General features: G+C 39.4%; 5 protein-coding genes across 12 annotated transcripts; 3 read left to right on the plus strand and 2 right to left on the minus strand.

Annotated features, from left to right (window-relative positions):
• Window positions 1-9,776: 9,776 nt before the first annotated feature.
• LOC125501945 lies at window positions 9,777-12,119 on the minus strand. The gene is made up of 4 exons (XM_048659152.1): window positions 12,015-12,119; window positions 11,324-11,458; window positions 10,443-10,531; window positions 9,777-10,207 (listed from the first exon to the last, which is right to left on the minus strand). The coding sequence occupies exons 1-4, from the start codon at window positions 12,042-12,044 to the stop codon at window positions 10,045-10,047; spliced, it is 417 nt and encodes a 138-aa protein (XP_048515109.1). The 5' UTR covers window positions 12,045-12,119; the 3' UTR covers window positions 9,777-10,044.
• A 196-nt stretch (window positions 12,120-12,315) lies between these two features.
• On the plus strand, window positions 12,316-14,671 carry LOC105691073 (putative nuclease HARBI1). Of its 6 annotated transcripts, XM_048659144.1 has the most exons (5): window positions 12,421-12,964; window positions 13,043-13,211; window positions 13,295-13,435; window positions 13,519-13,786; window positions 13,929-14,671. In XM_048659144.1, exons 2-5 carry the CDS (start codon window positions 13,045-13,047, stop codon window positions 14,448-14,450), a joined length of 1,098 nt encoding a protein of 365 aa, XP_048515101.1. In that variant the 5' UTR covers window positions 12,421-12,964; window positions 13,043-13,044; the 3' UTR covers window positions 14,451-14,671. The 6 variants fall into 6 exon arrangements, with proteins under 6 accessions (XP_048515104.1, XP_048515101.1, XP_048515105.1 ...); XM_048659147.1 differs by lacking the exons at window positions 12,421-12,964; window positions 13,043-13,211 and adding an exon at window positions 12,316-12,414; XM_048659148.1 differs by having other exon boundaries at window positions 12,421-13,250; window positions 13,342-13,435.
• LOC105691117 lies at window positions 14,459-16,937 on the minus strand. 3 transcript variants are annotated; one of them, XM_048659149.1, is made up of 5 exons: window positions 16,799-16,937; window positions 15,456-15,611; window positions 15,098-15,361; window positions 14,898-15,018; window positions 14,459-14,834 (listed from the first exon to the last, which is right to left on the minus strand). In XM_048659149.1, exons 2-5 carry the CDS (start codon window positions 15,486-15,488, stop codon window positions 14,683-14,685), a joined length of 570 nt encoding a protein of 189 aa, XP_048515106.1. In that variant the 5' UTR covers window positions 15,489-15,611; window positions 16,799-16,937; the 3' UTR covers window positions 14,459-14,682. The 3 variants fall into 3 exon arrangements, with proteins under 3 accessions (XP_048515106.1, XP_048515108.1, XP_048515107.1); XM_048659151.1 differs by lacking the exon at window positions 16,799-16,937 and having other exon boundaries at window positions 15,098-15,305; window positions 15,456-15,830; XM_048659150.1 differs by lacking the exon at window positions 16,799-16,937 and having other exon boundaries at window positions 14,913-15,018; window positions 15,456-15,830.
• Window positions 16,133-17,529, plus strand: LOC105691116 (UPF0488 protein CG14286). Its single transcript, XM_012409398.4, has 2 exons — window positions 16,133-16,525; window positions 16,838-17,529. Exons 1-2 carry the CDS (start codon window positions 16,490-16,492, stop codon window positions 17,390-17,392), a joined length of 591 nt encoding a protein of 196 aa, XP_012264821.2. The 5' UTR covers window positions 16,133-16,489; the 3' UTR covers window positions 17,393-17,529.
• Window positions 17,530-17,817: 288 nt separating this feature from the next.
• On the plus strand, window positions 17,818-22,194 carry LOC105691118 (serologically defined colon cancer antigen 8 homolog). The gene is made up of 9 exons (XM_020855282.2): window positions 17,818-18,134; window positions 18,192-18,326; window positions 18,393-18,723; window positions 18,791-19,574; window positions 19,658-19,896; window positions 19,955-20,069; window positions 20,358-20,475; window positions 21,046-21,122; window positions 21,211-22,194. The coding sequence occupies exons 1-9, from the start codon at window positions 17,911-17,913 to the stop codon at window positions 21,954-21,956; spliced, it is 2,769 nt and encodes a 922-aa protein (XP_020710941.2). The 5' UTR covers window positions 17,818-17,910; the 3' UTR covers window positions 21,957-22,194.
• Window positions 22,195-23,878: the final 1,684 nt, after the last annotated feature.

Raw genomic sequence — 23,878 nt, forward strand, 5'->3', positions numbered from 1 at the left:
ACTATTGCAGATATCGAAAATCGAAAAAAAAGATTCTTAAAGAGCGGGAAATTGCCTACGAAAAAGACCCACCTCACGAAACTTCACCGCCATTATTTATAATTTGAATATTCAGCCGAAAATAGGGCTAAGACGAGTGAAGTGAGTTCCGCGCGCGCCGACCGATTCGGCATCTTGAACAACAAAGATCAGTTTCACCCATCAAATATTAAAATTAAGAATTTAAAAAATTTACATACCTTTCGGATACTTGAATGAACAATAATACGTTGGAAAAAAATTTTGCCCCAATTTTTCAAAGAGATATCTTTTTGTTAATCAAGTATTTTTTAAAAGACATAACTGAACATACGAATCCACAGAATTCTTGAACTTGGAACCTGAGATTTTTTTCACTGCCGGAGCTCTGATTCAAAGGCTTCAGAAGAGATCCCCGTTGGAAAAACTGAAAAATTTTTGATTTCCCGCTTTTTAAGCGACAATCTAAGGCATGAAAAATTCAAATCGTAAATAAAACAACAAAAAAATTCCCTCCTTTCAAATATTACGATTACTTCGAATTGTTATTACCAAAATTTACACGAAAACATTTTTTTTAATTTTTCACTCACGTTGTTCAAAAAATTGTTATGAACAAATGCATTGTTCACATGATATTTCGAAAATTTTTCTTGCTAATCTATTCATTAATAAAAACAGTAATTTTTAAGCGAAAAATCGTTTCTTGAAAAAATTTATTTATTGCTGAAAATCGCATTTGTTGATTAACAATTTTTTTCTTACGTTAAATATTAATATTAAGGAACCGTTTTTGTTTTAAAAATCATGGTTTTTACTGTACTTTGATATTCCAAAAAAAAAGAATTTTTTTGTCCATTTCTTATTTGTTTATCTGATAGACAATTTGTTATAAACAAATATAATTCTGTGATAAATTTTTTTTTAAATATGACAAAATTGAACAAAACCAACCATGCGTTGTTAGCTGACGCAAAAAATGTTTGCCTAGTTTTCATGAACTTTTGAATATTTTCTTACGTCCTAAGTCTGTATTTTCTTCGAGTTTCCCATCATTTTTGATCGAATAACTTATAAACTATCCAACATACGACTACAAAACTTCCAGTCTTTTTCATTCTTTGTAAGATAAGGAATTAAATGAGCGATATCTGCAATAGTTTTTAAGATATTTGCAAAAAACCAAACCCCCGTTTTTTTTTGCACTAAATTTTTCATAACTTTTGCAGTTTGTTGTTCCGCCACTCGAAATTTTTTAAAAAGTTTCTAGGTGTCACTCCGAATCGAATGACAACTGGATCATAATTTTCGAAGAAGGTGAACAGAAATTCGTAAGAATGGTACATCCCACAAAAGGCACCTATGGTGCGAAAAAGTTCGCCAAGTACAACAAATGTTCAACAATAACTAGCATCAAAATGTATCTAATGATTAATTAAAATAATTCATGAATAATAGGAAAAAAAACATCCAAATCAATTACTGTGCCAAATACATGGAAATTTGCTACACGGATATAAATTCTAGAGAAGATTGGAATAACAATAAAACAACCCTAATAATTAATTGAAAGATGACGAAATTGGAAAGCAATTGATGAAAATGAATTCAATGAATTAAAAACAATAAAGATTGAAAAAATAAATTGAATAAAAAAAAAATTGGAGTACGTAGTTCTTGGCGGGCTAATGTTATATTGCCGTGCAAGAATTCTGAATTTTTTCTCCTAAAAAGCCCACCAAGTCCTACTACTTCCAATTTTTTTTTTTTTTTTTTTTTGATTTAATTTATTTTTTTTCGTAGTACGAAGTATAGTTACTCAATGGTTATAACCAACCGTTGGCCTTGCTGGGAGTTAACGAATAGAATTCGCTGTGATTGCAAACTCGGTGCGCTGACACCACCTGCCAGACGGCAGAAAGTAGAACCTTTATCAGCCGCGACAGTTACTATGAGCATTGAGTATACTTCGTACTAAAGAGAGCCAGCCTTACGGAACTCCCCGTGGAGAGTTTAGTGTACCGTACTAAGGCGCCGTCTGCAGGAGTCCGGCAGAACACGTCTGCCGTAGCGGCACCGCTAACTGTACTGACGCGCGCGCGCTAGGTAACTTGCAACGTGGTTTTTTTTAAAACTCAACCTTTTTAGTGGCCCCACATTGGGCGCCACTTGCGACGTAGAAGGTTTCCTATTTTCCCCCAGGCGGGTTGGACCCGGGAAAAACCCACGTGCCTTCGGCGCGATCTGTACGAAACTGAAAACGGAAAACGGAACGAAAAGATTGTTGGGCGCCAGACGCGTGTCGCGTCACTTAACGAAATAACAAAACTTACGGAATAAACGAATACAGATCCGGCGGAGTGGCTGGCTAGGCACAGGCTGTTCAACAGCGAAATAAATGGTAGAGTGGCGTGGATCCACAACAACAATTCGGGCACAAATAAAATAACGATAACGTAACGTAATTTCGGGAGACTGTATTTTAACAAATTCGGTAGGAAATACAGAATCGGTAGATTTGCAATAGGTCGAGAGTAACAAAATATAATTCGTTTAACGGTAGCGGGAGGTCATTTACGGGAGTACAGAATTATAATTTCGATATCCGAAAGGCCTACGGGAGTTTACTGATTCTTTTACAAATTATCCGAATGTGCGATAATTACGAACGGGAGAAAAGGCGCGGTTTTACACGGAGCGCTTTTCCGTGGCTACTCTACGGTAACAGACGATAGATTTTCCAAATTGATCGGGAACGTAACGGAACGCAAGATTTACCGTAGGGGTAACAAATTACCCAAAGAATGACGCATTAAATACGGGAGAAAATATTACAGAAATTATAACAAAATACCATACAGCATCACCAAATATCACCAAGGCTTTCCTTAACGTAGTACTTAGAGTTTACTTAATAACTCAACGTGCTAAATGATACCACGTGCAGCAAATGCACGGGAGAAACGGTAGAAGACCAATTAAATGCTCAGAGAGCGAAAATACAAAACGTACGGTAACGGAATTCAGCCACGAGGTAAACCGGGAGGAATTACAAAATTGCCCAAAAAACCGAAAAACGTAACGGACCGGACCGTACCAAATTGCGGTGGGGCTCGTTCCCACCGACTTATCAAATACTGGATGCAGTGGGCCTTTTACCCACTGACTTACACTCTAAATTACGGGATGCAGTGGGCCCTTTACCCACTGACTTACACTCTAAATAAACTGGATGCAGTGGGCCTTTTACCCACTGACTTACACTCTAAATAAACTGCGGTGGGGCTAGTTCCCACCGACTTACAAAAACAATAAAACAAAATACGTAATATTTTAGGCAATTTGCAATCCCCACGTGGCTACTTCGTGCCTCTCTCTGAAGGTGGAAAACCTTACCTTAACGGAAGGAGTTCGGCACCCACTGACTCTAACTTAATATAAAGGTTTTAACTGACTCTAGATTTAAATATACTGAGAACTAAGGGGCGGATAGGAGTGAATCTAAAGTGCAACGGTAGCGGTAGTGTTGGGTGAAAAACGGTAGCGAGAGACGGTAGATTTGGGAAAGCGGCAAAGGAAGATCTGAATTGGTGAGGAAGGATCTAGCCAAAACGTCCTGTCTGTTTGACGGTATCTCGTAGAGTAGGACGAGTTGAGCGCCGGTGTCCAGGATCTTCTTACTCGGAAATCGTCCGGATTGGCGATTCCCTCTCCTAATTAGGCCACAGGTGTAGGGCGCAATTCTTCGGGTGACAATTGAATTTGCCTATTCGGCGCCTCTCCTCTCCTCTGACGTCATCATCCATGCTTCCTCATCGGCCGCGCTCGCTTTTGAATACTGACCGGCTGGCTGTCTGCGTTCAGAAGGCCATCCAAGGCTGCGTCGACTCAGGCACTTGGAGTCCTCATCCTAAGAGCAACATCTCTATCCTATGTCGTCTCGGGAGTCGGAATGTAGTCCTGGGCTCACTTGTGCCTCGGCTCCTACATGTCTTCCTAGGCAGAACGTCATCTCGGGAGGTTACCAAGTTTTACCCGGTGACGGGATCAGTTCCGGAACGGTAGATGTTATTTTGGTCTGGCTCCTGGCCAGTAAGTTACGGGACGGGAGGTGACACTACTCAGTTCATGCCACCCTATACGCCGCCTTCCGTAGCATCCATTCGTCGATAGCAGAGCGTCTTACGCACCTATCGTCCAGCGGGAGATCGTAGACGGGTCGTCTTGCGGTCCTATACGCCGGTAGCGATTCGGTAGATCGGGAGGCGGGAGATGTTTGCGATGCTGTCATCAGCTGGTGGTCCGGTCCACCACGGGAGAGTGCACATCGGTAGTCTGATTGGCACGGATGATGTCAGAGTTGTACCCTTGGAGGAAAGGGCCCGGGAGGTCCTCGTAGGTCGTCCTGGCTCAACTCGTCGGTATTTTCCCAGGTCACATAAGAGAATATTCGGAACAACAACGAAAATTAGCTTAACATACGGAATATCTCTTATTTCAATTTAGCCTTGGTGATTCGTTTCGGTGTGCTGCAGTTTTCTAGATTATTAACGAAAAACGGGAGGAAATTCCGGGAGATTTGGGTGCCGTAGTAACGGGGCTGAAAACGCCACGTTACAAACTATACAAGTTATCACTTGTTCTGCTTGCTCCCGAATAGGCAGTGATGTTACGTACCAAACCAAGTAATTCTACTTCGCCGTTTTTTTCGACGAGTTTCAAAAAGTAGTTATTATAAAAAAATAAGTAGGAAATATAAGAATTGAAAGAAATTAAACGAAACTTGAGGGGGCATTCTGCTTTATTGAGGTGAAATTACGGCTTCATTTGACATTTTTTATTGACGAAACTATTCGGTGGATTGGATTCGAGCTTTGCACATGTATTTGTTATATATTCAGGCAATTGCACCATTTTTTCAATAAGTTTCCTGCGGAAACACGCTTGCCATCCGTCCTCGACCATGACGCCGCGCGAGTGCGTCCGGCAATGGTTGGCATGTTTTTTACCCTCCAGTTGGTCTGATACAAAAAAACGAACGGTGTTTCACTCCATATACATTAGAGTGGGTCGAAAAAAAAAAATTTCTTAGGTCGGGGGTAGGATTTGTAGCTTATAAAAAAACAATGCTCGTTATGCAGTAAACATTTGATGCCGATCGGTCAATACTTTTTTAGATATCATGCCAACCAATTGCCAAAAAGCTATGTCGAGAAAAACTCGTTTGAAATTTCAAGTACAGTTTATGATAACACATATTAAGTTTTATATATTGTATATTATTTCCCTGCTAACACTATAGCAATTTTTTTAATTTCGACATGATATTTACCACACATTTACTTCAGACCTTTAAGTACAAGATTCCGTAAAAAAAAAGATTTTTTTTAATCCGAAAAAGGAATTTCGCCCAATCAATCAATCTGTTAGCTACTCGACTACGAGTATTTCCAGGAGACGCCACGTGGAGGCCGATTGATTTGCAGCCTGTAATTTCTGTCTACCTGGAATATTTGTATATCATATGGCGATTGGCGACCAATTATTGAGTACTTTCACCGCTCGTACGTTTCCGGTTACAACTCGCTGAATTATACAGGTATATGTTGAACCTACGCTGAAGTATTTCTAGAATTTTTGTTTTTTTTTGCGAAAAGAAATTACAGGCTTCCCTAGTGAAAATTTGTCCAATAGCCCGAGTAAAAGGCATTCGTATGCTTTCACCACGGATTTGTCTCCCATATGGCAGCTTGCCTCATAGGAATTGGATCATTCAGTTCTCATATCGAAATGTGGTTGGATAATATCCACGATATTTTGGGAACGAAAGTAAAAGTGATCCAAAAAGGGGTACACGGTATTCTAAGTCTCCAGAACTCAAATCGGGGATGTTTTGTCCGAACTGGGAATGATATAGAGAACGTGAAGCGAAAAAAAAATTGTCGTTTTTTTGGCGCGGTCTAATGAATATGATGCAAATAAAAAGTGTTGAATATAGCGTTAAATATGTGCAGAATATTCCGTTCGAGATGCATTTCAGCCGAGAGGAAGAAGCTAAGCGCTTTTAAGAATCGCCAGCTTCCGCTGTGTCTCAGAGGCCTGCCCCCGAGGTTTCGGGACTCTTTCGGCGTTTCCCTGCCACTTGGTGACCTTACGGACTTTAATCGTCATCACGTCGTATGCCATGGCTTTTCGATGTTCTTTGCAAACTTGATCATCGAACCAGCTGGGAAAACGGCTGTGCACTACCGAGACAATGAGACTGAAAGCCTTGTCCAGGATTCCGTACTCTCCTTTGATAACCGGAAATATGTTATCGAATGCAGCAGTTAGCAGCCTAAAGGCGAAAGAGAATTCTTTCGATGGAGCGCAGAGATGTCCGAGCTCTAAGCCGTCGGCTGTCTCGTAAGCCCGAAAATATACGAGTACTTGCTCACTACGTTCCAGCTGTAGCGTTGTGTCGAGCAGAGTCTCGTGACAACGCGCACATTCAGTACGCTGGATACACCGCCTAGCAATGTAGCCAGCGAAGTACTCAATGGCACAAATCTCGAGAGTTGCCTCGGGATTCTCGTCAACGTCGATGACAACATGGTTGACATTTGCCCGCACCTGCGACTCGTCTTCAATGTCGACGGAGAGACGGTCAAGCGTATTCTCTAGTTCGCGAGCACGAGCTTCACTGCTCAGCAAGTTCAGAGTCATATTTTTCTGTAGGATTTGCCGGAAAGCTTTCGCCGTGGGATTGGGATTAAAAGTCCCTCCGTACGTACGGATCTTGGAGAACAAATTCTCAACGGGATCTTGATTGACACGAGCTACTAGGAAGAATCTGACACCCTCTGCTCTCAAATCTTGCCACAGTTGCAAGATACCTCTGATGGTCGATTGCAAGCCTCGGAAGCATGGAGGAATCTTCAAACCATCCTTAGTGATAGTTCGCCACTTGGAAGATACCTCTAGTGCCCGTTCTAAGTTTTCTTGAACGTTAGAACGAAAGTCAGACATCGCACACTTGTTTCGATTCGGATCTATTGGACCGTGACTATTCAAATTGTCAAAAAGATCGTTCAACAGCTCAAAAAACCTAGCCGTGTTCATGCTGGTCTTGCTAATTATTTGACCTGTTACCGAAGCAGTTTCCAGAGCCGCGGCTACCCTGCGGCTAAATACCTGAAGCGCCAGACGACACTTCATTTTGCCAGAGTCGTGAGGGTAGACGTGCTTTCTAGTTAGTTTACAAGCTGCCCTTGTAGTTTTGTTTTCTTCGATAGCCCATAAGGATTTGAGATCCATCCATGATACTTCCGTATTCTCACCGAGTTGGAAGTTGCGGAGTATGAGCTGATTCCTTATACTTTTGAATAAGTGAGGAATATCGAAGAGCGTGTAAATTTTCGCGCCGTTAAACATGAAGTATGGTTCACCGTCGCGCGTCCTCGCATGCGTGGCACTTTGATTGCTAGTACCTTGATCACATACCATAGCCCAGACTCGTAGACCCGGTTCGTTGATTTTATGCAAAATCATGTCCAACAGTGAGCCCAAGTTAGCAGAATCTACACCTGTACCGCTTAGGACATATGCTAGCGGCTGTTTCCAGTTGCATAACAATCCTCGCACCATGAAAACTAGCGCAGTAGTCGTCACCGCGGATGAACAGCCCAAACTGCCAAGGTCCTCGTATCCTTCAATTTTTTGAAGCGATTCATGAAAATCGAGACCTTTTCTGATTTTCATCTCGTCGAAAATCAGTACGCAGTTCCTCTCTTTGGGCTCCATAACGGAGGCTTTAGTTTTCAAGGATTGAAAAACTGTCGAGCAAATACCTGGCCATAAGCGGATCAAACTAAACCATTCCTTAATGATGCTTATCGATGGTAACACAAGACCCAGTTCGTTTCTCATTTTCCAATAGAGACTGGGAGACGCATAATGCATCTTCATCGAAAGTTGCCGCTCCTCTTCCGTAAAAGAGTTTCCTGGCTTATGGAAGAGCTGCATCATCACAAAGGTCAAAAGAAAACCATGAATGCGAGGACGTAATGCTTCAACCAAACCCTCGTCAGAGAATGATCCTTGACGAATGCATTCTCGCAAACGTCTTATTTTCTCATCTTGCGCATTTGCTCTTTTGCGTAGACGAAGGCTCTGTTTTGTGAGCTTTACAATCAAGCTGCGCTGTGTTTTCAGCCATGTAAGCGAGACGTGCCTTGTTCTGCGCCATTCTTGCCGCATCTCGAAAGACGGAACTTCGCTCGGTTCCCTTTCATAATCTGGTTCGAAAGGGCGAGGCACAGCATCACGCTTCAACCACCCTGATCGAGGAAAAACGTCGTTTTCTGAGAAATGCATACCACATAAAGCGAGCTTCTGCAATTCTCGATCAGATTCGGTAGCTAAGTCGTCTCGTCCACTATTGACGAGCCACGTGCTTAGCCGGTCTCTATCCCTAATCGGAAGAGCATGGAATCGGAGACCAGGTACGTTTTCTCTACTTCGTGCGCCACAGCGATAATAAATGCATGTGGTACTATGTGACAATTTTTTTTTGGTAACCGGAGCGTCCATGTTCACAAATAATGTGTGTAATGTATTACGAATTTCTTTTCGCACAGTTAAGACAAGAAACCACTCAAATTACTTTACAATTCTTTCCGCCCGATTGGGGCGATGAATTGAAATGTTATGATCTTTTTTGCTCAGTTGGGGCGATTGATTGAGGTTGCACAATTCTTTCCGCCCAATTCGAGCGAAGAATCAGAAAAGACACAAATACTTATGGAAATTCGACTCAAAGAAGTCGCTAATTTTTAGGAGACACGATTCAACTCACCGAAAATCGCGAGCCCTTGAGACGAACCTAAATTGCATTATATTTGTGGAAGGGTCGTGTATTGTTTATAAAATATCTATCAATGTCGTTGGATCACGATACTTCACACTTTTGGACTTCTATACGAAGGTATGATTGTCGCGTATCAAGCCCTGACACGATGTTGATTTTTCAAGAATAACAAACATGAATAATCAAATTCATCTGATATAAGCAATGAAGTGGGTGGCGATGAATCGATTGTCGAATCGATTATCGAATTTTTATCCGCTATTGATATTTTCACAGACGCCGCATTTGTTTTCGCAATTTTTTTGAATGCATCGCACGTAGAAATTGATTCGGTGAGCCAGCAAGATAATCTTTACGGTAAAAATTGAAATCCTCATTGAAAAAAAAAAATATCTTAACGTTATTATATTGTAAAACTTGGTAATTTTGCGACTTCCCCAACTTCCATTTGTTACAAAAAGTATGAGATTCTGAAATGTATATTCGATAGAAACAGAATTTTTAAATCAACTAATATGAGACAATTGGATGGATCCAACGCTGTTCGGGGGGTGCGTACGCTTGACGAGTATTAAAAAATGGATGTTTTTGTGCGAATTCAGGATTCTGTTAAATTTTGATAAATACAGGGAGTGTTTTGAAGGGTGAGCCCCTCATTATCCATGTTTTGAATCATCTTTTACTAGCAAAGTAAAGTGGTTATTCCTTTGACAAAATTTATCGAGTCGACTTATTGTTAGTTGTGAAGAATGAAATCCATCGATGAAACTATTGAAAGTTTTTTTTGTCATGAATATTAGGTATCTAAAGAGCGGATCTAACGTGAAATGATAGACTATTTAAAGATTGTGCGTATGTATGGATGTGGTATAAGACATTTGTATACAATAGTAGATAATTCGTAGACCAAAGTACTTTGTAGACTAGCTTTGGATTAGGCTTGGTTCTGCTCTTCAAAATAATACTTGGATTTCTCGCAGTATATCCTAATTGGCCAGAAAAATAAAAATCGTCGTTCTTTGTTCAAAAATAATTATTAATAGGTATTTTTGTCATAACAATAATAATAATATTGATAAAAAGCGCTTTTAATGCGCTGGCAGCCCCTGGGCACCGAAAATACAATTTGTGTAGGTGATGGGCTGAGGCCCATCAGCTGCACTCGCAACATTCTTCGGTCACCATTTTTTGTTGTTACGGTAGCCGCTCTTCTTTCCTTGCCCTCTGCTCTTCTTCCACTTTTCCTTCTCCTCTTTTTCATTTTTCCTCTCGTCATTGCCGCTTTTTTTCCCTCCTTTGCTAGCAGCTTTACGTGCTGACATAGATTCTGACCATTTGTACCTTCAACAATATCGATCATTAGAGCAAATCCACTCCAATTCACACAATTGCCTCACGCCAAAACGCTTGACAAACGGCTGTGACTTCATTTTTTAATTATGAGAATGGTACTTAAGTGAGGTATTCGAGATACTTTTACATGAATGAAGTTTTCAACGAACAGCAAATTGTATGCGGCATGATAATTCTGTCGTATCCGATAATGCCACATGCCAATGTTACTTGGAACACTCACTTATTTCTCCTCGCATCCTTATCTCTTCCGGCCCGATGCTTTCTTTTGAGACTCCCGCCTCCACCAGCCGCTTGAACCTTTTCAACTGCCTGTTAATTCGTTAATTGATCTGTTAAGTTTTGCATTCTTGTATTTTTGTTAACAGCTATGCTGTTATTGTATTAATCTACCGATTCATCTCATACTTCTCATTGCTATGGGCAGTAAGGGTAGTCCCTAAATGGATCCGAAATTTCAAAAAAGTTCAATCAGCCCCGAATGGCGGAAACAAAAACTCCAATTTTTCCAGATTTTTATTCCATATTGTCGTCTCCCTACGTTGAATTTGATGTGAAAAATCAAGTTCATGATGTAAAGAATTAGAATTGTCGCAGGAGTGTCTTTTTTGTGGTTGATAGAAAATTGCACGATTTCCGCTGATCATTTATAACGCGATCATTTACCGATCTTCATTTTCTGTTGGAAGATTGTTCTGCATTTACTATATTTACTTATTTCACAATACACGATCCATGTTAATAACTTTTGGCCTAGGATAACTTTGATATTGATCCTGAAGAGGCGATTGATCGGCTCGATGGAATCGTGCGAATATAATACAACAATCTTTCAAGGAGAAAAAAATACAACAAAATATTTGCGATGCGAAGCATGAGTAAACAACGTGAAATTTTGCATGAATCGAATAAATAGACACTTCTGAAAAAAATTCAACCTATTACATCATAGATTTCATTTTGCACTGCAAATCAATATAGCGTAACAAAGGTAATTACCTATCAATAGAATAAAATAAGGAAGTAGAGACCTTTGTTTTCACCATTTACATTCACCGCTTACGACTTATGGAAAAAAACTATTGACCCATTCTATCGATTTACCTTTTCTCCCACAACACCGGCTTCACCCTTGTGTTCGGTGGGATTCGGCTGCTGGGCCGCCTTCATGGCCAGGAGGAGCGCCCTGGTCGCATCCAGCTCTTTGAGCCTGGCCTCAATAATGGCCAAGTCCATGTTCTGCATTGATGTGAAATCGTAGAATTATAAAATACAGCCAATTTCAATTGTAAATTGTTATGAGCTACATGACACCCTCGAAAAGCACAAGCATGGTCAATTTCAACAATTATTCTCATCCAGTGAACATTTTTTTTAACAGAAATTTCATACGCATTCCAAAATATTTGATGTTACATGTCAATTCTCTAGACTTTTTTTGGAAATCACTAAAATCGCGATCATTTGAGTCAGGCAATTGATTTTTCACAAGAAAAAAAATTCTCAAAATTCACCATATTCTTAGTGTATGTTATATCCTCTAAACACTGATCACATAATTACTTGCAAAAATATTCCCGAGAAATGAACAAATCTGATATGGGTCATCGAGTGAATGGATATGCCATGCAAATTTACAGGTTACATGTATGTGTAACCATCAACGATAACAATATTGCTGTTAAAAGCAAAATACAATAACATTAATATACCCAATGTTATAATTACTTGCAAATATTGATTAGTTGCTACTGAAACTAGTCATGCATATCACTGTTATTCGATTTTTACTTACCGCAATGCTTTCTTCTTCAATTTGTTGCATTTTTTGATGCTAGCAATATGAACAATGTTTAAACAATTGAAATCTCGGCGCGCCAATTAATTCAGTTTTCATCATTATCGACCAACGCCTTTCCCGCTCCCAGTTATCGATTAAACGATCACCCAGTTCAGAAGTTACCTTCTCAACGCTTCACCCATTCGGAAGTTACCGACTGAACGCTTCGCCCACTTCGCACGCTAACTCTCCACGAAAATTTACCCAGGGCTGGCTCTCTTTAGTACGAAGTATAGTTACTCAATGTTTAAACGAATAAGTAACTCCCTCTCGTGTATGTGACGTCATAGTGCATATTTTGTTATAGTTGGCGCCAATCTTTTGCGGTATACTTTTCTGACAATTAGTGATTGCGGTAGGTAAAGTCAGAACATAAACACGAGATTGACATGATGGCTGGTTGTTAGAGGAATGGGGTGTTTACATTTCGTAGCTCAGTTGGGTTGTTACCATGGCGTTAAACGAGTGCAACAAAGATATTTCTGACTAGATGGTACTGACTGCTTAATATTCGATAATTACATCTACTTCACAGTTACTGGTAGTATTTAGCAAAGGGAACCGGGTTGGTGGCGATAGTTTCTTACGGTACGGCGGGAAATCTATTTTCGTTTAGGAACTACGCGATCAGCTCTAGCTGTGAGACCTCGCGGTAAGCGTAACAAAAGAATGCGGGAATGTAAACAGAAGGCGGAACGATCGAGCGAGCTAGATCATGGGTGCGTTCCACTAAACGATCGCAACGCTCACGCCCGCGACCGCGATCGTTCCTATTCCACTAGCTTGCAAATGTTGCAGTCGGGGACTCAGGTGGAACGCAATGTGGAACGATCTATGGTTGCTATGAAAACGCTGCTTCTTGTATGCAGCGCTGGCGCCTATCAATTTAACTTTGTATATTTGAAGTGAGATTGATACAAAATGAATTGAATTAATTTTGATATCAAATAATCAAATGAATTTTAAAAAGGCAGTTTTTTTAGTAATGATGCGTCGTCGTAATAACCGGCGTAACGATACCTCATCTAGCTGTGATGAAGATTGGAAAGTAGACCTACAAAGAAGAAGAAAACGAAAGTGTTGTCCGCGTATTAATAATTACATTGAGATCATTAGCCGATATTCTGACAATGAATTCAAAAGTTATTTCAGGTCACTTGTGTCACTTATTTGGGACATCATCTTAATTAAGTATGCCTGTTGATAATCATATTGGAATTTTTTCATATTTATAGAATGTGTAGAGATACATTTGATTTTCTACATGATATTTTGGCTGAAGATTTGATGAGGCGTGCACCTGGGTGCCTAACAATTCCATCTCGCCACCAGTTAATGATAGCTCTTTGGAAGATAGCGACAATGGACTCTTATGGGTAATAAGTGAATGCAAATCTCTGGGTCAAAATTAATTGTACTAGTCAGTATAATTCATGTATTTTCTATTCATTCGTCACAGATCAGTTTGTAATAGATTCAATGTTGGAAGAGCTACAGCTGTTAGAGCTGTACGAAGAGTCACTCATGCTTTGTTTGAAAGGGCTCCAAACTTCATCCAATGGCCTTTGGGAAATCGCGCTATTGATGTGATCCGAGGATTTGAAGTGAGTAGTGGGTTTCCAAAAACTATCGGAGCTATCGATGGTACATATATTAGTATTGATGCACCAAAGGTAATCCCTGCAGATTATGTTAATCGAAAAGGATACCACTCTGTTCAACTACAGGTGATTAAAAATTAATTTGGCATTTTAGTCTAATTGTAATTAATTTATACAGATTTAAAATCATCATAATTGTATTGTCCAAACACTTATAAGTCATTGTATGAATTCTTACTCATTTCCATATCTGTATTTATATTTACAGTTGGTGTGTGATCACAGATCTTTACTTACACATTGCTATGTTGGTCATCCCGGTTCAGTTCATGATCGAAGAGTATTCAGATTATCTGAAGTTAGCAACTATTTGTATGAAAATGAGAACTTTCCAGAGAATAGTCATATTTTAGGTGATGCAGCGTACGAGCTGCATCAACACTTACTTACACCTTTCTGTGATAATGGTCATTTAACGGAGAGACAAAAGAGATATAACCATTATCATTCAATGGCTCGAGTAATGGTGGAAAGATGCATCGGTTTGTTGAAAGGACGTATGAGAAGCCTGCTACATTGCTTACCAATGACAAGAATCGATTTGATGGCTGAGTATATCGTAGCGTGTTGCGTGATTCATAATATTTGCATATTAAGAGGAGATGAAATCGTTGAGGTCGCAATAGCAGCAGCTCCAGTGGAGAATATTGAAAATAATAATATTCACCACCAAGTAATACGAAATGCTGGGGTATTGAAAAGAAACGTTATTGTGAATAATTTACAGTAGTCAAGCTGTTTCAATATAAAAGCAATTTGTTTATTTTACTTGCACAGCCATAGTTCATATCGTAGCAGTCTTAGGTAAGTATTGCGAATCTTACAGTTAATTGTATAAAGTACGTTTCAAGAAGTAGGAACAAGTTTTATGAAATAATAATAAACTTTTCAAATGAAGTACATAAATATGAAAATTGATTGTAACTTAAAAATAAAACATTAGTAAAACAAGTACCGTATTATTATTTTGATAATTTTTCGAGAATTTCAAGAAATATAGCGTCCATTTCTATTTGTTCTCTACGTCTTTTGTTTCTATTTTCTTCGTGTATTTCTTTTTGTTTCAGTCTTTTAGCCAGTGAAGATTTAGCACCATTTGTAGCCTTTGATGATTCTGAAAATATTTAATAAGAAACAATCAATACAATAAGGGGTAGAAATAAAATAATGCGTTAACTAAGTGAACATGCACTGTCAGAATCCGCGGTATCTTTTGGCTGCTGTACACAGAGCCCAGTGGATGATGCCACAGCAACAGGATTGCACCAAGCCTTTTTGGAAAATATTTCTTCCATGATCTATGAGAATATACGCATTATGATATAAATTGTCAAGTATTTAAAAAGCTTTGATTGTTAATTGACGTTTTTCGTATACCTCATAAAATGGCCATGTTTTCCTGTCATTGCCAGATTTGTTATTATGGTCTTTCGTCGACTTATAGGTTTTTTCAAGGCTTCTTAGTTTTGTAGCACACTGGAGTCCCGTGACAGTACTATAACCCTCAGCACATAAAATTTGAGCAACTTCTTCCCAAAGTTTTTTCTGGGAATACTTTCCAGAGTCGAATTTGGATTCCATAGATCTGTATGTCTCCAAAAGAAAAAAGTACACAATGAGTAGACCACCTGTACAATGAAGCTGCAAATTATGGAAAACATCAACATTGTACTCTTCATTTTAGAGAGCTCATTTGGTTAGAAATTACTTTTAAAACTTCAAAATTTGAACATACGTTCAGCTTCACTAGTTTCACCAGGACCAGCATCGGTGTCAACTATTTCATCCTCAGTTTCGCCAACAGCTTCACTCTCAACTATAGAAGAATCTTCATGCGAAGCTGATTGGTCTTGTAAAGCCGCATTCATTAATAAAGTTACAAAAGTCACATCTGTAATTGAATGTTGAATCAAACCTTTGACACAATGCGATGAAGTAAGAAATTGCGGATCAAATTGCAACGTGCTTTACAGAAGTTAATTGAGTGTTTTTCACCCCGAAAAATGTGCAAAGACTGTAGTCTTTGGTGTTTTTCACCCTGAAAAATGTGCCAAGACTGTAGTCTTTGGTGTTTTTCACCCCGAAAAATGTGCAAAGACTGTAGTCTTTGGTGTTTTTCACCCCGAAAAATGTGCCAAGACTGTAGTCTTTGGTGTTTTTCACCCCGAAAAATGTGCAAAGACTGTAGTCTTTGGTGTTTTTCACCCTGAAAAATGTACCAAGACTGTAGTCTTTGGTGTTTTTCACCCCGAAAAATGTGCAAAGACTGTAGTCTTTGGTGTTTTTCACCCCGAAAAATGTGCCAAGACTGTAGTCTTTGGTGTTTTTCACCCCGAAAAATGTGCAAAGACTGTAGTCTTTGGTGTTTTTCACCCCGAAAAATGTGCCAAGACTGTAGTCTTTGGTGTTTTTCACCCCGAAAAATGTGCAAAGACTCTAGTCTTTGGTGTTTTTCACCCCGAAAAATGTGCAAAGACTGTAGTCTTTGGTGTTTTTTCCCCTGAAAAATGTGCAACGAAGGGTCAATACTTTTACGGGTTTGTTCGGAGATAGGACAATTATTTTTCGGGGCCTACACTCATTCAGGGGCGGAAAAATTGACAAATAATTCAGAAAATCGGGAAAAATTGTAAATCAAACAGGGAGAAAACAGGAATTAATCTGGGATGATGTACGGAGAAAAAAATCGAAGACCCCGGACAGCCCCTCATATTCGTTGGTTAGACAGGTCGCAGACAACGCGTTAATACTTGACAATAGTGGTCGTTGATGCGTCGAGTAAATATGCCTCCGAAATATAAACCTGTGAGTAATGAATTAAAAAATATTACTGGCAAATTTAAATAGTTGTTTTTGAACAAAGTATTTCTTCAATCAGCTTATATCTCTATCCAATGTCTCGTTGATTCAAAATTACCCGGAGGTTATGTTGCTTTTTCCTATAAGATGGTATTTCAGAACAGCAAAGTACCGACTAAAAAGCCCAGAAAGTAGACATTCTCAACCCTTTATAACAAAAAAGGCAATGAAAAAAACCGATTCGTTTCAACCCAATTTTTACTTATGTTATTGACTTACTTTTGAATAGGTATATTCATATTCATTAATGTGCCGTAGGGTGGTAAAAACTTTCCTCCGAAGAGGAAACCTCCTTCATCACTGTCGTCCCAAGCTCTGGAACACTTGCCTGACACGCTGTCTTCATCTTCTTCGACAATGAATACTTTGACTGGACTAGATTCAGAGGCTGAAGATCAACTAGAACTCGAACTTTGCTGGTGCATCCAACAGCTACATACTGCGTTGAGTGAGGGCAAGCTCAGCGTGAAGCAAACTTTAGACATAAATAGAACATTAAAAGTTTTGAAAAGCAGTAATGCCCCATTAATAAAAAAACGGCAGTTCATGAGGACAACTTTTGGAGATTATAGAACCAAAATGGAGAATGACAAGAAGAAACTTGGCAAAACTACGTCGATAGTCAAGTTCACAGAGACTCCTAAGGAAGAGAAAAATAAACACAAATCAATATTCGTCAAAAAAGCTGCAAAGTTTAATATCGAAACAAACAGTTCTGAAGCTCATGGGAATACGGATTCAAAGAGCTTATTCAGAATATCACATTCCGGTGATGATAATTTCAAATTCAATTTTGACGAACCTAAAGAATGAAGTAAATGTTACTGTGTACTTTTGGATATTGTTTTATTCTCTATTTAAGAAAAATCTATGCACCCATTGGTTCGATTGTTGAACATAACTACATAGATTTTTTAAGTATAAATAAAGACAAATATTTTGAAATATGATTGTGCGACGAGGTATTTATTAAGTACAATAAACGTTAAGTAGAAATAAGAGTCTCGATGCATGGTACGGCGGCGGGATAAATAACTTGGCAGTAAGTCACGAATGGAGTTGGCTGAGGATGGGTATAATGGTACGGTGCCTGTCGCGACTTAGCTGCCTGCATTCCCGTTCCATTCTGTTCTTCGATTTTACGCTCATTTTGACGAGGGCAAATCGACCCTAAACACGCGATTCTGAGTAGTGCCAGGCTCCGTATAGGGGCTGGCTATGCCGTAGTGATCCCTCTATTCCACTTGCTCTAGCGCTCATATCGTTTCAAGGGAAGAGGAAATATTATCGATCTTGAACGCGGTTATATTTAGAGGTGCACCACCAGGGCGATGCACAGTTCGTGTAAAATGCTTGGGGCAAACAGTTATCCTAGGAGAGGACGTTACGGCGTTTCGACGGCCGCAACTACACCCCTGCAGACGCACAACTCCTCCAACAACTTTTTAGTCAGGCCGAGAATTCCGCTTAGATCTTACTCGAGGCCAAAAACTGCCGCTAATCTACTCGGCGTCGATGCAATAGGATTCGGGCGATCCAAAAGACTCAAGTCTAGGTGAATTTTAATTTCAAACATTCAAAACAACTCAATGAAACCTATTTTCCATCTTAGGAAACTTAATGGCTTCCAAAAACCGGAAACTACAAAGAAAAAAGGACCAGATTACACGGACTTTGCATACAGAGAGGCAGTCTCAAAGCTAAAATATTTACTCGCAGAGTCTTATAATCCAAGAACAACACCAAGGTGATTCAAAAAAGATGATTGCACATTTCGTATCAGGCGATATAATCTTAGTAAACTGATTTGCAGAGGTGGCAGATACAACACGGGTAGCAATCCGAAAATAAATATCGAATCCGGAGAAGATACGGATGACCGTAGTTTGGCAAGTGAAGTTTCACAGGGTAAAGGGCTCCTTGGAAACCTACCCCCTTCATCTAGCCCTTATTTACCTCGGACGAAAAATTCTCAATTATCGCGGGGATGCAGCAACCTCGCTGTGCTTTCTAGAGACCCACAATCCGCACCTCCCGAACTAATGTCTTTCATAGAAAAGCAGGAAGAATATATAGAGCAATTGGAAAAAGAATCTCAATACTGCAGAGATGAGCTCGGCAATCTACTCGGAAAAGTTAGAGAGGTGAGGCGGATCTTGTAGCAATTGATTAAGTTTTTTTTTTATCACATTTCATGTTTCTCGGGATTAGGTAGTTGCGGAAAACGATACGCTCCACGATAAAAACAAGAATGGATTTCTGAAGTCAGTTCTTGACGTTTACAACGATAATTCAGAGGAAGAAAATCAGGAGCCTAACGATCATTCTCTTCAAAGAGATACAGGAGGTAAAGGGAAGCGCGTGAGGCTCCAGAAGATACTAGAGGGTCCAAGCATAGTTTTTGAATCTCGTATCAGCGAACTTGAAGCTCAACTAACACAAGCGAAGGTAGAACTTCGAAAAGTCGAGGAAGAGAACCAAGCAAATTTGAGACGTCTGTTGGAAATGGGAGGCGGAGAAAATAATGCCGAGGCAAAAGTACAACTGGAAAGAGCCCTTAGGGATAAAAGAGAGGCTGAGGCAAAACTGGAAGAACTTCAAAGGAGCCTTGCTTCGGTGAGGGATCGGGAAGCGGATACCGCGCACAAGGCAAAAAGGACCTTAGACGTTCTTGAACATGCACAATTCGAAAAAAGTCAGGCGGAAGCGGAAACACGAAGGCTCAGGGATGAGCTCGAAAGACAACACGAGAGGCTTAGGGAAGCTGCCCAAGAAACAAGTCGCAGAGTGGCCGAAGAAAGGCATCAGATAGAACGCAGGTACAGCCAACAAATAGAACAGCTAACAGCGGATGCTGCTTCTCACTGGGATACAGCCAGTAAGTCGCAGTTAGAGTCTGAAAAACAACGTAGAGAAATGGGAGATCTCCGAAGAGATTTGGCGCAAAAACAAGCATTGATCGAGGAACTGAAGAAGGAACTTCAGAGCAAGATTTGTGAGTCAAAGAATTGTAAACGTCAAAAGATGTTTTTTACTCTGCTTATTATTCATGAGAAAACCGTTTTTCAATGCCAACAGCCGCGATGCAGAGCGACCTGAGTCAAGCGGTTGCAGAGAAAGATGCAGCAGAGCAGGAAATTTCCGCTTCGAAATTGTCCGCTGAACGAGCTGAAAGGCAAGCGCGCCAAGAGCAAAACCGATTGCAATCGGAGATCAATTCCTACAAACAGAGATTGGAAAGGGCAGACGCCGACCTGGTCCATTGTCGCCGCGAGAACTTGAGGCTTTCCGAGCAAATTGCCTCCCTTGAGAAAGAGGTAATTTTATCAGAATTATCTTGTCTCTCTATAAAGGTAATTATTTACGAATTTATAGGTCAGTTTGAACAAGATGGTAACGAGCGAGGAACACAGGACTCCTGGGACTGCTACAAGGGGTGAAAGTGACAAGGAATTGACTTCGATGATCATGGACATCGAAACGAAACATGGTGAGATTTAATTGAATATAAAAAGTTCAGCAGATGCCTATGTTAGGTATACTGTCTCTTAAACTAATCTAATTGGTAAATTAACGAAGAATCGTGACTCGATAGGATCTGGAGTGCAAACTTCAAGACAAAATCTAGCGTGTCTAGCTTCTGTGTGAGAAATCGGCGCCATGGCATTATGCCTAGCATGGGCAGATGATGATGTCGTTAAGCCACAAAGCGATAAATTTGAAAAGATTAGATGAGAAAGATGAATGAATCAATTTTGAAATTTTCCTTTGTGGTCAGCTACGACTGTTGCTGGCCTAGAAGATGCCCTCGCTAATCAGGCAACTGTCGTCTCGCAGCTATCTGTCGAGTGCCAATCTCTCACACAGCGGTTAGAAGCTAACAGCCTCAAACACAAGTACAATCATTTAAAGTAGATTCTATCATAGTAGTTGAATTTATCAGCTGCACATTGATTATGCATCTTTAGGAAAATTTGATTGCAATTCATGACCTTGAACGTAATCCAATAGACTCGCGCGTAACCGTCAGTTTATATACCTTAATTCAACCATCGCACGCTACATAATGATTTTATACCGGAGGCTGTTCTGTGTTGACAGAGGGAGTCGTTGAGAGCGATGACCAAGAAGGATTTACTATCCCTATGACTGCTAATTCATCTCCTCCTGCAACCAAGAAGCGCACCGTTAAAGTCGATCTCAAAGTTAAAGTCGTTCCTAAAAAGAAGTCCGTTCGTTCGGACTCTGCCAGAGCGCCTCCTCCCCACACTCCTCTATCAGCACAGTAATAGCTGCACGTATCAGAAATTTTAATTGCCAGCTAAAATTCACTAAAATTATCAGTAATCTTCATTGATCATAAATACGAAACAGTCTTTCTATATACAAAGATATTTCATCACACGATCGACACATGGCACTGATTGAAATTATAAAAATCTCATTATCCTCATATTACTATCTAGGGAAGAAATGGCCAGCCTACAAAGCAACTTAAACTACCTTACATCAAAAATACAAGATTCATTGGTACAACAGAACGGTAAGTCTCTAAAAGTCTATGCCTAATTCTACTCGAATCTATTTCTTAAAATTGAATAAACTTGGACTCTATTTTATAACGCTTGCAGATAATCCTGATACATCTGTGCACCCTAAATACAATACCTCATCTGCTAACAGTGGCACAGGCTTGGAAGACCAGCAGCAAAAATTTGCCAGTGATCAAGCCAAAGGCAGAAGACCCTCGGAAAAAAACCTACAGCCTCCCATTGCCAATACAGACTCTACGGCGACCGTTGAGAACGACGTCAACAACGACAAACGCAACAGGGAAGTTGAAATCAGCAATGCCGAACAAGATGATGATCATCAAGCCGTTGACTATCCAGTTCCTAACGCGAATGAAGATCAAGATACCGCCAATCACAGGCAAATGGAAAATGATCCGAACCAAGTCCAATCAGACCCGCAACTCTTGGGAAACTACGAGTCTCAGGAAATTAATCCAGGAAATACTAACAATCAGGACTACGACTTGGAAAATTATCAGATGGATAATCAAAACTACGATTCTCAATACGCCGATCAATCTTATGAGCAATATGATCGGTACAATCAGGGCCAGTATGAAGAGGGAGGAGAACAAGTTCGGTACGATGAAAATCCGGAAATGTATCAAAATATGCCGTACACTGAACAAGACTATCAAGGGTATGGCACAGAATACGAAGGTGCTACGGAGGAACAGCAGGCTCATAGCGTTGCTGAACAGCCCCTAGAAATCGGAGGGGCCTTAGAAACTGATGAAAGGGACTTTGGGAAACATCAAACAATTGCAGATAATGCTGCAGCTTCTATGGCGGGTGAAGAGTGAAAATGAATTTAGAGTTGAAAAGAATTTCATAAAACTGCAGTAATACAAACACAATCATAATGTTTAAGTAGATTTAGACGAAATTTCGTTGACTATTATTGATTAAATAGTATAGAGGTCGAAGTGAGTCTAATGATTTGCAATATCTCAACTTTATTAGGGAGCATTCAATGAGTTGATTTGTAAATTAGTTATGCTGTTTAAATAATTAAAAATAAGACACCTAGCCATCCACTGATTTCACCTGATACTTTAATTCTTAGAACTTTCCCTCAAACAATTGTATTTTAGATTGATTAAAGTGCTTTATTATCAAATAATTATAATTAATCGGTATAGATTAGATACAGGTATCTCTACTACCAACTTTCAAGTCACTTTGGCGCAATTTGGCGTCGAAATTTCTGACTTTGTATTAGGAATACATGACAACCGAGGAGCCAGGCGACTCCTATTAACCCCCTACCAGCGTAATGGCGCAAAAGGCGGGGTTTAACGAAGTACCAATTAACGTACTAATGTTGGGCGGTGCTTGGCGAAGCACTAATCAACATACTCTGGTTCGCCGTATTAATTACCCGAACAAAAAATTGTATTTGCATATTCTCCTGATACCAAACTCAGCTTCCCGACTCAAATCGGATGCGGAACGGCCATTGAAAATATGCAAAATCGGTGTCGACAGCGGATTGAATATTAATTTCAGAGGGTTCATTATTTATTATGACGCAGCGAATCGAATTTTGTCATATTGTTCTGCATAAAATACGAACTCTTGACCGCATGCGGTGATGTCTTATTTGATTATACTGAATCAATACCTTTTCCTTTCCCAACAAAAACGGGATCTGCTGTAATACCCACTACCCAAATCGATAACTCGCGTGGTTGGCATCCCGGACACTTTCAAAAGGTGTAAATATAAAGCTCACGGTTTTCCAGTTTGATCTCATCTTGAAAATGAAAAAATAGAGTGCAATAATTATCACCATTTTATTATAAATGTTCATCACTACATTTTGCTAGATATACCGATCACCAGAAAACACTTAGCAAAGCTGTATGTATGATGTATGTGTATTTATGCATGTGTATGTGTGTGTACGTATGTATATTAATGTACTGTATTAATGAAGTACCAATCTACAGATTTGAATCCTAACAAACTTTGTGGCGTCGAAATGATTTTATTTTATCTTAGTGTATATTTTATTTTAATCGTTTATTTATTCGCGTTCCGTTTCACAACTATTTACTTCTCTTTTCTTCTCATATTTCCCTCTCGACAATGATTAAATTATATATTTATACATTAATAATTTTCTTATAAGTTCTTAAAGCAAGCGAGCATAGGACTGTTTCCCTTTCCGTTTCTTTGTTTCACTATTGTTTTTCTATCCATCTTAGATTACTATGCATTTTTGTGATGAAAAAACACAATCTTCTTATGTTTTTCTTTTATTCCTTCATATAAATATAGTTTTTTTTCTCGTTTATTTTCTTCTTCTATATTTTCTTCTTCTCATTAATTTCTGTGTATGAAATATAACGTACACCGTGAGACGTGTACATTTGAAAAAAGCAGACGTTCCCCGTACGTGCAGTAATCGATCCTGAACACCCTGCCTGACCGCAATGATTTTATTTTTTTTTCTTTCATTATTTCCCTACGTTAATTAAAAATTCCTTTAGATTTTTATTTCGTTCATTACAGGTATATTGACGCGAGTTGAATCCCTATATTTGTTGTATGTTATACTTGGTTTTTATTCGACACTCTTCTTACTTCCGTTCTTTCTTTCCTTTCTTCTTTCCTTCTTTCTTTCTTTATATATCTTTTTCTATTTTACTTTTTTTCTTACACGGTTAATTATGTTATGTATTTATAGGCTCGTATGAATATTTTCCCCTCTTTCTTTATA

Source organism: Athalia rosae, chromosome 7 (assembly GCF_917208135.1).
Source record: "Athalia rosae chromosome 7, iyAthRosa1.1, whole genome shotgun sequence".
Classification (NCBI taxonomy): Eukaryota; Metazoa; Arthropoda; class Insecta; order Hymenoptera; family Athaliidae; genus Athalia; species Athalia rosae.